The following is a 14,845-nucleotide window of genomic DNA, read 5'->3' on the forward strand; positions in this document are numbered from 1 at the left end:
GGGACTACAGGCACACGCCACCATGCCCAGCTAATTGTTTGTGTTTTTAGTAGAGACGGGGTTTCACTGTGTTAGCCAGGATGCTCTCAATCTTCTGACCTCGTGATCCACCCACCTCAGCCTCCCAAAGTGCTGGGATTACAGGTGTGAGCCACCACGCCCAGCCTATTTGTATAACTTTTTTTAAAAAATCAATATAATAGTAAGAAAAAATGACTCCCAGGCTTTCAGCATAAACAACTAGGAAAATATCACTACCACTTACTGAGTTAGAGAAATAGCAGGTAGATTAAGTGGAAAATTATGTATTTAGGTTTGGATTTGATTAAGTAGCACTTTAGGGAAATCTAGAAACACTTGCCCTTGCAGACAGTAAGATATAAGGACCTACAGCCCAGCAGAGAATACTGGGTTGGAAACACAGATTGAACAGTCATCAGCATATGAGTGGCAAATAAATTACATTAGTTAAAGAGAATGTGCTGTGCTTTTTGTGTTTTGCTGTGTTTTTTGGTTTTTGGTTAGAGTCACAGAATGATTAAAAGAAAAAATATATATAAAGAGAATGTGCTGTAAAAAAATGTGTTAAGAGACTTTTGCCAGCAAGCACCTCACCAAACTGGTTTAGGTGAGGCCATTTTGTAGTGAATTGAAGAGTGAAAGGAAAGTGAAGAAATAGAGAGGGCAAAAACAACTCCTGAAAGAAGCCTGAAAAAAGTGAAGAAAATTAGGTGGTAGCTAGACAGAACATTGAGAGTAGGTACTCAGGGAAAAGCCTATCTTTCAAAAGATAAGAAAGGCCAGGCAACCTCACGCCTGTAATCCCAGCACTTTGGGAGGCCGAGGCGGGCAGATCACGAGGTCAGGAGATTGAGACCATCCTGGCTAACACAGTGAAACCCCATCTCTACTAAAAATACAAAAAATTAGCCGGGCATGGTGGCAGGTGCCTGTAGTCCCAGCTACTCGGGGGGCTGAGGTAGGATGATCGCCTGAGCCCAAGAGTTCAAGGTTGCAATGAACTATGAGGGTGCCATGGCACCACAATATAAAAAAGAATAAACAAACAAACAAATGACAAGAAAACAAGCACATTCAAATGCTAACAGGAAAGAGCCATTAGAAGAGGAGGGGTGAAGAACTGTTGAGAAGATTAACTAGTAGGTAAGGTTCATAGAGGAAGAGGGAAGGGATTGAGATCCAGAATACATATGGCAAGATCAGGTGTAGATCCAGGTGCAGTGGCTCACGCCTGTGATCTCAGCACTTTGGGTGGCGGAAGCAGGAGGATTGCTTGAGCCCAAAAGTTCAAGACCGGCTTGAGTAACATAGGGATATCCCACCTCTACAAAAAAATAATAAATTAGCCGGGCATGGTGGTGCACACCTGTGGTCTCAGCCACGCGAGAGGCTGAGGTGGGAGGATTGCTTGAGCCCAGGAGGTCGAGGCTTCAGTGAGCCATGATCGTGCCACTGCACTCCAGCCTGGGCAACAGAACAAGAACCTGTCTCAAAAAAACAAAAAATAAAATAAAAAAAGATTAGGCTTAGACAGAAGAAGGCATTTCGTGCAAAAACAAAAGTAAAAGTCAAGGAAAAAGGACAAGTGCAGGACGAAGAAAACTGACAATTGTCTTCCAATAGTCTTTATATTCAAATAGATGGGGGAGTCACCTGCTAAGGATGAGATGGGATGAAAGGAGTAGGAATTAAAGTTTGGAGGGAGTACCAAGGGAGCTGAGCTGAAATAGGAGATATAAATTTGCATGATTGCATAATTGTCTTCCCCCAAAGCTCAGCAGCCATGATGCAGAAGCAAAGGATGGGTTGTTAGTGCTATTTTAGAGGGTAAATTGAAAAAGTTTGGGGGGGAGAGAGAGGCCAATGATAGGTACTGAAAGCTCTCAAGTATTTTTCCAAACATCATCAGTTCTAAAGAAATCTTTCACTTCTATCTTGAGTATTTATTTACAAGAAAAAAAACTAGGTCTTCTTAAAAATAGTTCCTTGGCCCTGAGTGTAGCTGTTCTGTGATGAGATTATTTTAAGCAAATTTTATTTTTGGTCTATGGATTACTTCGTAGCAGGGCCATCCTAAATCTGGATAGCAAATGCTAGTTTTGTACTTAATCTAGAGCAAAAGAAGTTTGTGTAATTTATTATATTTAAATGAACTATTAAATACCTAAGTACTCTAAGTACATGGAGGAAATGAGTCAAGACTATAGGAAAAAACTAGAAGAAACTACAGGAGAAATTAAAAGTTGATAGTAAGGCTCTGGGGTTGCAGATTTTAAAAAATTTACTGGCAGTTTTAGAATGCTAGTAATATACAGTAACTGTTTTAAAATGTACTTTTTTTTCCCCTTTAAAACAACGTATTGCCACCCAAGCAAGAGTGCAGTGGCTCACTGTATCCTCAAACTCTTGGGCTCAATCAAACCTCCTGCCTCTGCCCCCCAAGTAGCTGGGAATATAGGTACGAGCCACCATGCCCGCCATTGCTACTTTTAACATAATTCAAACAGCAAGAGACTTATCGTGTCCACAAAATTTAAAATGTTTCCTAAAATATTTATCATTCAGGGAAAATATGAGAGGATTACCTTGTCTTTTGACTGTCCTTGTCGAGCAATTGCATCATATTTAATTTTTCCTTCAGAATCCACCTGAATGGCCAGCGCATTCGACATTTTTTTCTTTCGTCCCATATCCAGTGGATACTGGGCCACATGGATCTCTGGAAAAGCACCTCCATCTCCAAAATCCTACACATTAGAAGTAGTTAAATAAAATAGTTAACCATCATTTGACATTCAAGATATATTCATTCATTCAACAAGTAATTGTTGAGTCCTTAGTATGCTAGATGCTAGAGATACAGCAGAGGTCCCTGCCTCTTGTGCAGTTTACATTCTAGTAGGCAAAGATATAAAAAACACATTCTTTGGCTTGTGATAAGTACCATGAAGGTAATATAAAAGAAAAAGACTGGGAAAAGGGGCTACTTTTGATAGGGTGGTTGGGGACAGCCTTTGTGAAGAAGTAACATGTGAGCTAAAGCCTGAATGATTAGAAAGCAGTTATGGGAAGACACACACACACAGACACACACACACACACAGGGGAAGCATTTTCTAGATGGATCAAATAGCCAATGCAAAGGCCCTGCTGCAAGAATGAGCTTGGTATATTTTAGGAAATGAGAATTCAGTAGGGCTAACAGCTTAATAAGGACAGCAGAGCTTGAGGCACAAGTTACATGGGTAAAAAACACCAGATCATGAAGGGACTTACAGGCTACAGCAAGAAAATGTGGATTTCATATATGCAGGATGAAACTGAGCAAAATGGCTAGGACAAGGCAAAATATATGTGTATATATTTTAGCATATAAATACATATTTTAGTGAGGAACAGGTAAAGCTATACTTGGGGCAGAAATATAAAAGATTTTTTCTTGGAATCAGATTTTATTAATATATTATTTATTCATTGTTATGTGAGAAGCAAATGAATACAATAGAAGGATCCAGAAATGAGTTTACTACATTTCTACTAGTGATTATACATAATTATTTAGGAGAGAGAACTGAGACTGCTAAAGTAGAACAAGCTAAATAAAGTTTGCTGATGAAATGTAGTATTTTAAAAAGGTTTATCAAATAAACATAAGGATCAAGTATAATTTTTAAGTAGTTTAAAAAAATTTAGTAGTATTTGCTTAGTACACTTTAAACATGATTCACACATGTATTATCTCATTTAATCCTTGTAACTCTTTAACATCCTTTTATTTTAAATGGAAACATTCAGGTTTAGAAAAATTAAGCGGTGTTCCTGGGATCTCACAGGTATTATACGCAGCACCTGAACCCAGATCTTTTGAGACTCCGAAAAGCTTTGTATTTTCTACTACTATGAAATACCTTTCTTTTAGCTCAAAACAGCCAAATGAGTACTATTAAGAAATAATAGAAAACACAAATTAAAATTAATCATTTAGAGGGGGTTTGATGAAAAAAAAAAGAAAATATTCACTTTTACAAGACCTCTTTAAGTAATACTCCATTAGATCTAAGATATATGAGTTCCTAAGTACAATATGCTTATTTGCTAAAGAGATGTTTGAAGTTTTTGAAAACCAAGAGAATAAAGCTGAGAGACATTTTTCTTGTAAATGAGAAAGAGTTAAAGCATTCCTAAGAAAAGTGCTTCCTGTACCCAAGCCATCAATCTGACACATGCTTGGATTTGCTAGAGTTTTTCAACTATAATAAGTACTTCAGAACTGTAGCTGTAGCATTATGTGGTCATTAAGCTTGCCAGAAAATCATAGCTTTTATTTTGAAAACTAGAACAAAATGCCTTCTTCCACAGAACATTCACTCCCCTCAAGCAGCACCCATAGCATTTCCAGATTAGCTGGCCATTTCAACTTGATTTTCAAATAAGTTGTTCTGTTTCACCAGGATATATGAAACCACTGATAGTCAAGTAAGAATCTAAAAATCTAATAGCAACCAAGTATCATAATGCTGAAATGCATGGATGAGATTTACATTCTATGTAAGGTGATGCCTGTCACCCTCATTGTGCAATGTATTGACAGACCAAACAATATTTATAATGCCTCAACAGAGACACTCAACTGCTCTATTAAATGATGCCAATCACTACTTTTTTGCCCCAGGTAAGACTCCTTGATAATCTTTCATCTTCCTCTGCCTCCCACAAATTACACTATCAGAGAGAACAAAAGCAACAAAAATCCCTTAATAATTGCAATATGACTGGCCTTCACACACCAGCATTCATAAGGACCAGAGGAAAGCTGACAAAAAAGCAACAAAAAAACCGACATGTGGGTTTTTTGGAATACATAGGACAAGATACGATCTAGTTGGGTGTTCCTCTTACAAACTCTAATAAAGAGTGTGGGCCAGGCGCGGTGGTTCACACCTGTAATCCCAGCACTTTAGGAGGCCGAGGCAGGTGGATCACCTGAAGTCAGGAGTTCAAGACCAGCCTAGCAAACATGGTGAAACCCTGTCTGTACTAAAAATACAAAAAATTAGCTGGGCGTGGTGGCGCGTGCCTGTAATCCTGGCTACTTGGGAGGCTGAGGCAGCAGAATCGCTTGAACCCAGGAGGCGAAGGCTGCAGTAAGCCAAGATCGCACCACTGCACTCTAGCCTGGGAAACGGAGCGAGATTCCATCCCAAAAATAAAAATTAAAAAAAAAATTAATTAATTAATGTAAAGGATCCTGAGTAATTAGAATAGGTGCTGCCAAGGAAGCTTGTTCTTTTTATTTGTTTTTTTTTTGAGATGGAGTTTTGCTGTTGTTGCCCAGGCTGGAGTGCAATGGTGCGATCTTGGCTCACCGCAACCTCCGCCTCCCAGGTTCAAGCAATTCTCCTGCCTCAGCCTCCGGAGTAGCTGGGATTACAGGCATGTGCCACCACGCCTGGCTTATTTTGTATTTTTAGTAGAGACGGGGTTGCTCCATGTTGGTCAGGCTGGTCTCGAACTCCTGGCCTCAGGTGATCTGCCCGCCTTGGCCTCCCAAAGTGCTGGGATTATAGGCATGAGCCACTGCGCCTGACCAGAAGCTTGTTATTTGGCAACAAGCTAGAGATAGAAAGGGCTATTCTAGATGGTTCCTTCTCCCTCATTGCCTTCAAATCAACGAAATTTTGTCTCTTATACCCGCAAAAATATATTTAATCTATATATCAGATATATATTAACATTCTCAAATTAAAGGTAAGAAAACAGGTGAAGAGAAAGAAATCAGCAAAGGAAGTGCTACTGGAGTTTTCCCTGAAGGAAAGTTGTCTCTTCAGGGTTATGTGGTATTATTGGAGGGGAGGAGGAGGAGGAGGAGCCCAAATATGAAATCCACTTTCATCTCTCTTATCTTTTACTTTTCCATTATATTCCGTAATTCCTGGATTTATAAAATGTTAGTTTTCTTGCAAATATTTAATAGTTTGATATAGGAATAGACAAATGGTACAGTTCTCTAGTGACCACAAAGCAGTGATAGATAATAAGCAAAAAGAAAATGATACATCTTCTGAGGGAAATATACATCTTGAGAGCGCACAACCACAATTTCTATCACACTGACATTCATAATCAGAGGTTCTAACATTTAAATTTATGTTATAGTGTGCTATAATAAATTTCAGCACAATTTAATAAATCTAAACTTAAGATCTATATGTACCTCTAATAACCGAGGTATCCAACCTTTCCGGTATCCGTACGGGGGAGGTTCTCTTCGGGAGGAGACCAGTGAGGTCTGCCGCGATCTCTGGGATCTTGCCTTTTCTTCAGCCTCAAGCTGGTCCTGAGATAGCTGAGTAGGTGCAGGTAAAAAGCTATAAGCAAAGATAATAAAAGTCAGAAATTTAAAAAACTCTTATGTTTAATTTGACCACTGCAACTTAGCCACAGAGACAATTTTTCCTACGATGCTTTTACTTTTCAGCAAAAGAGCAGATTTTTCAATGATTTATGGTAGTACTGAATACTAGTCATTTTATAATATGTGGAAGACAGAAGTACTCAAAGATACACAGTAAAAACATCTGACTAGGACAACAGCAAATGATGTCCAGAATAAAAAATTAACAGATATTTCACATAACAGACAAACTCTTAAGCATTTATGCTTCCATATTTCCTTTTTTTTTTGAGAAAGTCTCACTCTGTTGCCCAGGCTGGAGTACAGTGGTGTCATCTGCACTCACTGCAACCTCTGCCTCCTGGGTTCAAGTGATTCTCCTCCCTCAGCCTCCCAAGTAGCTGGGATTACAAGCATGCACCACCACACCAGGCTAATTTTTGCAATTTTAGTAGAGATGGGGTTTCCCCATGTTGGCCAGGCTGGTCTTGAACTTGACCTCAAGTGATCTGCTGACCTTGGCCTCCCAAAGTGCTGGAATTACAGGCGTGTGCCACCATACCTGGCCATGCTTCCATATTTCCATATTTCTTTCCTTTTTTTTTTTTGACACAGAGTCTCTCTGTGTCACCCAGGCTGGAGTGCAGTGGCACCATCTCAGCTCACTGCAGCCTCCACCTCCTGGGTTCAAGTGATTTTCCTGCCTCACCCTCCCAAGTAGCTGGGATTACAGATGTGCAGCACCACGCCCACCTAATTTTTGTATTTTTAGTAGATACAGGGTTTCGCCATGTTGGCCAGGCTGGTCTCGAACTCCTGACCGCAGGTGATCTGCCCACCCCGGCCTCCCAAAGTGCTAGGATTACAGGTGTGAACCACCACGCCCAGCCTGTTTCCATATTTCTTATAACAAACAAGTACATTCCTAATACTTCAGGGATAAACTGTCCAGTATATACTTGCTATTCTTATACTACTTTTTTTTTTTTTGAGACAGAGTCTCGTTCTGTCGCCCAGCCTTGAGTGCGGTGGTGCAACCTCGGCTCACTGAAACCTCTGTCGCCTGGATTCGTGTGATTCTCATGACTCAGCCTCCCGAGTAGCTGGGATTACAGGTGCATGCCACCACATCCCTATTTTTTGTATTTTTAGTAGAGACTGGTTTTTGCCATGTTGGCCCATGTTGGTCAGGCTGGTCTCGAACTCCTGACCTCAAGTGATCCATCAGCCTCAGTCTCCCAAAGTACTGGGATTACTGGCATGAGCCACCACGCCTGGCTACTCCTTGTTTTTTTAACATTTTTACCCTTATGCTCCTTACTTTAAACTACTTCAGTGTAAATACAAAAGAACTAGGATCAAAACTGAATGTAAAAAAGAGGTGGATAAAATAAACACAAGTTGCATATTTAAGTGTCAAGGGTATCTACAATGAAATTTAAAACTAGAGGCCAGGCCAGCCATGGTGGCTCACACCTGTAATCCCAGCACTTTGGGAGACTGAGGTGGGTGGATCACTTGAGGTCAGGAGATCAAGACCAGCCTGACCAACATGGTGAAACCCTGTCTCTACTAAAAATACAAAATTAGCCAGGCGTGCTGGTGTGCGCCTGTAATCCCAGCCACTCGGGAGGCTGAGGCAGGAGAATCACTTGAATCCGGTAGGTGGAGGGTACAGTGAGCCAAGACTGCGCCATTGCACTCCAGCCTGGGCAACAACAGCAAAACTCCATCTCAAACAAACAAACAAACAAACAACAACAAAAAACTTAGAGGCCAAAGAATCAAAGCAGAAGCCCTGAACTTGCAGCTTATTATTTAGCCAAGGTAACCCTTCTACTAAATGGTTCTTAACAACTTTTAAGTATTAAACTATTATACTGATACTCCAAAGTATTACAAAAGGATCCTGATGGATGAATATGGAGAAAATAACCTTAGTTCCTTTGTGATTCTTGGATAGTAAGCACACCTAAGTAGCAGAGCTTATTAATTATTCAAAAATATTTATTATTTGGGTACAAGCACTATGCTAGGCATGAGACTATAAATGGAGACAGCTTAGTCTTGCAGAGACAGAGACCAAAAAAAAAAAAAAAACACACACACAAATCTATAATTACACATTATATTAAGTTATGATGGAAAAATATAGATGCTATGACAGTCTACATGAGAGGGATCTAATCCAGTCTGGGGAGGTAAGTGATGGCTAGGCTCAGAATTCAGATCCGACCTATGCCACTTACTAACCTGGATAAGCTACTTACCTCTCTGAACCTGTTTTCTCATCTGTAATAATAGTTCATAAGAGTATCTACTTCATAAGGTTCTTATAAGTATTAAATGAGAGAAATCCATGAACCAGTTGGTATAGTATCTAGACACTTTCAATACAGGTTCTGTGTGTTTGATTATTTTAGGGCTGTTCCATGACTCTTCCAGTTTGGATTAACTGCCTGTATCTATGCTCCCCCAAAACACTCTATACACCACTACTACAACATTATCTTACTGTATTGCAATCATCTACTCATTTAACTATTCTGTTTCCATGAGACTGTGAGCAGCTCTGCAGGAATCACGCCTTATGCTTCTTTCATTCCTAATGCTCCAAGACTTCTAGCTCACAGCTGGAGCTCCTTAAATGTTGTAGGAGAAATAAATACACTCTGCCCCAGCACTCACCATCTTCATTTCACTACAGCCTTCTTATCTTTCCTTAAACAAGCCATCTCAGGATCTTCACATTGGCTATTCCTTCTGCCATAAAATCAATCAATCTATCTATCTATCTATCTATCTATCTATGTATCTATCGCAATCAATCAATCACAATTTTTCCAGCTGGGCGAGGTGGCTCACACCTGTAATTCCAACATTTTGGGAGGCCAAGGCAGGTGGATTACTTGAGGCCAGGAGTTCGAGACCAGCCATGCCAACATAGTGAAACCCTGTCTCTACTAAAAATACAAAAATTAGCCGGGCATGGTGGCGGACGCCTGTAATCCCAGCTGAGGCAGGAAAATCACTTGAACCTGGGAGGTGGAGTTTGTTGTGAAGTGAGCTGAGATTGCTCCACTGCACTCCAGCCTGGGTGAGAGTGAGACTCTGCCTCAAAAAAAAAAAAAAAAAGAACAAATTTTCGTATGCTTTTATAGAAAATTCTTCTCCAGATCTCCAGATCTTTTCTTTTTTGACTGCTCCTTGTGGAGCAGGGCTATCCCATAGGCAGTATGACTAGAGTAGCCCCAGATCTTTCAACAGCTTGCAACTTAGCGCTCATGTCTCTGCTCAGTTACCTCTCTCTAGAACTGTTTTCTGACCACCTTACCCAAAATAGCCACTTCACCCCAAACTTTGAGTCACTCTCTAACCCTGTCTTTATTTTATTCCTAGCATGTATTACCTGAAATTGCATTATGATTTTACTCATTCTGTCCCATTAGAATGTATGCTAATTAGAATATTGTCCCATTAGAATTCTAATTCTGTCCCATTAGAATGTAAGCTCCATGTGGATAGAGTATAAAATTAAAACAAACTCAGTTTCTCCTATTATTTCACTCAACAATCAACAACACACAACACTTCTGATACCAGATGTGTGATGGTTTTTCCTCACATATCAAGCAAGCTATCAACTGTCTACTGGACACCAGTCAGGTGTCCTCTAATTCAATTCAATTTTGATGTTATCTACCTGGAGATACTGTCAGATGTTACAGGTTGAGGGCTCAGTCCCACAAGACTGCCCTTACTTCAGATGCCAACAGTAGGTCCAAGGCCACTGGCCAACTAACTACAAACCAGGGTTCCCATGACCTCATCCTCAGGTTCAACTAATTTGCTAGGGCAGCTCACAGAACTCAGGGAAATGCGTTTACTGATTTAAAGGATATTACAAAGAATACTGAGGAACACCAGATGGTAGGTATGGAAAGCTCTGGAGTCCTCAAGACTGGCCATTTAAAGATTGCATTCTGCCACTGCAATTTTAAGCACACAATACCCATGACAGGCCAGATGATGTGGTGGCTCATGCCAGTAATGCCAGCACTGTGGGAGGCTGAGATGGGTAGATCAGATCAGTTAAACCCAGTTCAAGACCAGGCTGGGCAATATGGCAAAACCTCACCTCTACTAAAAAAACAAAAATTAACTGGGCATCATGGCAAGCGTCTACAGTCCCAGCTACTCTCGGGCGCTGAGGCAGGAGGATCACCTGAGCCTTGGGAGGTTGAGGCTGCAGTGGGCTGTGATTGGGCCACTGCACTCCAGCCTGGGCAAGAGTGAGACTCTGTATCAAAAAATTAAATTAAATAAATAAAAAATACCCATGACATCTCTAGAAATTTTTCCTGTGTGTCCATTTCAAATTCCACCTTTTCCACAAAGTCTCCCCTCATAACTTTACTAGTCTATGACACAGTGTCTCACACCTGGGGGGCACTCAAATGTTTGCTGCCTGTAACATTTACTAAAGAAAACTCTTGGCTGGGCATGGTAGCTCATGCCTGCAGTCCCAGCACTTTGGGAGGCCTAGGTGAGAAGACTGATAGAGGCCAAGAGTTGGAGACCACCCTGGCCAACGCAGTAACACCCCATTTCTAGTTTTTTTAAAAAAAATTTCAGATGCCGGGCATGGTGGCTCATGCCTGTAATCCTAGCACTTTCGGAGGCCAAGACAGGAGGACTGCCTGAGGCCAAGAGTTCAAGACTAACCTGGCCAACACAGCGAGAGCCCATCTCAAAAAATAAAGTTTAAAAAAAAAAAAGCAAAAAAATTTTAGAAAGGAGGGGGGGAAGAAAACTCTCCAGCCCACATAACTTATTCCATCTAATTCTTTTTGCACTAAGGTTAGTATTACACAAATGCACATTTTGTGTTCTGTAATTGTTTTATGTCTGTATACTTTGGACCCCTATCTTCCCTGTTGCCAGACAGATTTTCTTCTGTGTACACAACCCCCAAGAAGCAAGGCACCAACAGTAATTCCCAAAATAATTTTTTGATTAAAACTTTTGGATTCATACTGGCATCAGCCAGAAAAAAAAACATGCGTGAGGAGAATGAAGGGTGTTAAGAGAGCTCAAGCTGATGTCCTAAAAGGATTACTTTCTCTACAACCTTCCTGAACACTAGCCTTTTCCTGTTGAGTTCGCATGGAAAGTTTTTCCACTTAAGATGGGGCAGCAAGGTTGGGGACTAGTAGGAGTAGCGTTAACTTCTCGGACTCTCCCACTGAAAAGCATCTTTTTCTTAAAGGCGGAGAGCACTTTACAGACGGTTACTAAGGTAACCGGAAACAGCAAAACTGAGGTGGTTCTATCTACGGAAGAAATTCTAAGCTCCAAAGTTAAAATGCGGAGCAGTGGCGCATATCAGCAGACGGCGGCCACTACTGTGGCTCATTTAAATCTGTGTTCAGCTCCGGGCCTCTTTTTTCAGGAATCCTTGTTTCGGGACACCCAGTGGACAGCGAAAGGAGAGAGACCACCACAGGCAAACGGCCGGAAAGCCGCGTAATCGCAGCCCGCGCGCTTCACTCCGCCCAAATAAGCCACTACCGTCACCAACCCCATCTCGTTCGCCCAAGCCGCGGACCTGAGGGAGCGCTGTACGCTCCCCGCAAGATGCTTACGCGAAAAACGCACTCTTCAGTGTCTGAGGCCACGCCGCGGCTTTCGGCCTTGGTGAGCGGGTGAACTAAACCCGGGAAACCGCTGAAAGACCCCAGCTTCAACTAGGCCTAGTCGTAGCGGCAGCCAGCGGGAGGGCTTAGCCGTAGTCTTGGCCCACGTCATTCTGTGCCCCGTGTCAGGTCACCGCCCGGAGGGTATGGGAAGAGAAATGAAAAAGATTGGTACTCCCAGACCCTTCCGTATCGAGGACCCCAATCAACAACCCACCTGGTGAGCGCCATCTTCTTCCGCTTCTTCCAGCGCGAGCGACAGCACCGCTGGGCGGGTCTTTCCAGATGATGAGGAGAGAAGAGGAAGGAGTGCGCGATGCGCAGGCGCTCTGGCCGAAAGGCCTTCTGGGATTTGTAGTTCTTTGACCATGAGTACCGTTCGTTTCTATTCTGACCAGACCAAGCGGTTATCAAGGAATAATCTCTTCAGCTAGCAACAAATGCATAACTCGATCGCTTATATGCGACATGATAGGGCGTTCCCTAGGCAAAATATCAAAGATACAGGGAGATGCCTTTTAGGCCGCTTTATTACGTTCCTTACTCAGTCCCATTCCCCGAGAAGGGGTACAAAATACAAAAGCTTCCCGGGGACAGCTACTTTAAGTAAGAGTGATAGGGCGTTTAAAACGATAGGTAATAATGAGACTAGCTAATGGAGAGTTCTTGGACTCTCTGAAAACATTCACATTCAAAACTTTTCTTTAAACCGTATCCTCTCACCCCCCAAAACACTCTCTTAGGGAGATATTTCGTAATCCTTGGTAATTTACCGAGTGTCTGGGTTCTCTGCCCAGGGTATGACAAGACTGAAATCTCATAGGAGGCTCTGGAGAAAAATCCATCTCCTAACTCATTCTTGTTGGCAGAAATCAGTTCCTGGCGGTTGTGGGATCGAGTTCCCTGTTTTGCTGTGTGCTGTTAGTGGTGGCCACCCTCAGCTCCTAGGGGTCACTCTCAAGTCCTTCCCACATGAGCCCTATTTATTGGTAGTTCATAACATGGATGTTTGCTTTCTGAAGCACATCTTTCTGACTCCTCTTCTGCCACTGTTGGAGAAAAATGCTCTGCTTTTAAAGGGCTCGTGTGATTAGATCAGGAGCACCTGGATAATCTCCTTATTTTAAGATCAACTCTTGGCAGGGCGCGGTAGCTCACACTTGTAATCCTAGCACTTTGGGAGGCCAGGGCAGGCGGATTGCCTGAGCTCAGGAGTTCGACAAAGCCTGGGCAACATGGTGAAACCCTGTCTCTACTAAAAATACAAAAATTAGCTGGGCGTTGTGGTGTGCTCCTGTAGTCCTAGCTACTCGGGAGGCTGAGGCAGGAGAATCGTGTGGATCAGAGACGGAGGTTGCAGTGAGCCGAGATCACGCCACTGCACTTCAGCATGGCGACAGAGTGAGACTCCGTCTCAAATAAATAAATAAATAAATAAATAAATAATACAAAAGAATAGCTGGGTGTGGTGATGTGCTCTTGTTTTCTCAGCTACTTCGGAGGCTGAGGTACAAGAATCGCTTGAACCCAGGAGGTGGAGGTTGCAGTGAGCCGAGATTGCACCATTGCACTCCAGCGTGGGTGACAAAGTAAAATTCTGTCTCAAAAAAAAAAAAAAAAAAATCAACTCTGCCACACCGCATAACAGAATCAAGGAAGTCATCTCTCTTCATAGTCATGGCCCCAGGGGTTATGTAGGTCAGGTACTGTGGGGGTGGGGTGAGGAGGAGATCTTGGGGGATATCCTAGAATTCTGCCTGCCACAGCATGTAAACCAAAAAAACAAAACAAAAAAAACTTTTGGTAAATACAGGATTATTAATCACATTGTGTAATATAACCTGCATGACCTGGGAGCCCGAAGATTAGAGTTTAAGATGTAGTTTTGGCTGGGTGTGGTGGCTTGTGCCTTTAATCCCAGCACTTTGGGAGGCTGAGGCGGGCAGATCACCTGAGGTCGGCAGTTGGAGACCAGCCTGACCAACATGGAGAAACTCCGTCTCTACTAAAAATACAAAATTAGCCGGGCGTGGTGGTGCATGCCTGTAATCCCAGCTACTTGGGAGGCCGAGGCAGGAGAATCGCTTGAACTCGGGAGGCGGAAGTTGTGGTGAGCCGAGATCGCGCGCCATTGCACTCCAGCCTGGGCAACAAAAGTGAAACTGTCTCAAAAAAAAAAAAAAAGATGCAGCTTCAGCACCAATAAATTCTTATAGGGCAAGTCATTTAATTTATTTGGGCCCCAGTTTTATTGAACTTAAAATGCTGATCATGTCATCTGCTTTATCTATATTTATATAAATGTAAAATAATTATATACAATACAGCAGAGTATGAGCCTTAAATGAGGTAATGTAGGTGGATATGTTTTTACTTAACTCTTAAGTACTATGTAAATATGTTAGTTATTACAGTTAATATTTTGGTTGACAGTGATCTACTTTAACCTCTGCTCCAGGAACGTATTATTTCTAAAAGGAGAAAAACAGAGAAGCAAATTATAGAACGTCTTGGAAGCCAAGATCAAGGAGCTTAGATTTAGTTCAGCAGGTGATTTGCAGCTGAAGGAGGACTTAAGTAGAGGGCCTGGGTCAAAGGAACAGGCAAGAAAGACAATTCTTAAGGCAGAATGGGTTTCTATGGCAATGAGAGACAAAGGAGGCTACTGAGGACAAGGTTAAAATAATTAACATGGGAAATCAGTAAGACATAGACCAAGACCTGGGATGCAGGA

At 42.0% G+C, this 14,845-nt stretch overlaps 1 protein-coding gene across 2 annotated transcripts in view; it reads right to left on the reverse strand.

The window, feature by feature from the left end:
* Window positions 1–13,057, reverse strand: part of SNW1 (SNW domain containing 1) — a 42,473-nt gene extending 29,416 nt beyond the window's left edge. Inside the window, exons 1-4 of one of the 2 annotated variants that reach the window (XM_054447551.1) lie at window positions 12,885–13,057; window positions 12,329–12,594; window positions 6,236–6,389; window positions 2,607–2,768 (exon numbers count right to left, since the gene is read on the reverse strand). In XM_054447551.1, coding sequence (XP_054303526.1) covers window positions 2,607–2,768; window positions 6,236–6,389; window positions 12,329–12,342 — 330 coding nt within the window. In that variant the 5' untranslated portion in view covers window positions 12,343–12,594; window positions 12,885–13,057. Of the gene's footprint in view, window positions 1–2,606; window positions 2,769–6,235; window positions 6,390–12,328; window positions 12,595–12,884 lie in introns of those variants that run through there. The other variant, XM_054447553.2, reaches the window with a different exon arrangement.
* Between the last annotated feature and the right edge of the window lie 1,788 nt (window positions 13,058–14,845).

This window comes from Pongo pygmaeus, chromosome 15, assembly GCF_028885625.2.
Source record: "Pongo pygmaeus isolate AG05252 chromosome 15, NHGRI_mPonPyg2-v2.0_pri, whole genome shotgun sequence".
Taxonomy (NCBI): Eukaryota; Metazoa; Chordata; class Mammalia; order Primates; family Hominidae; genus Pongo; species Pongo pygmaeus.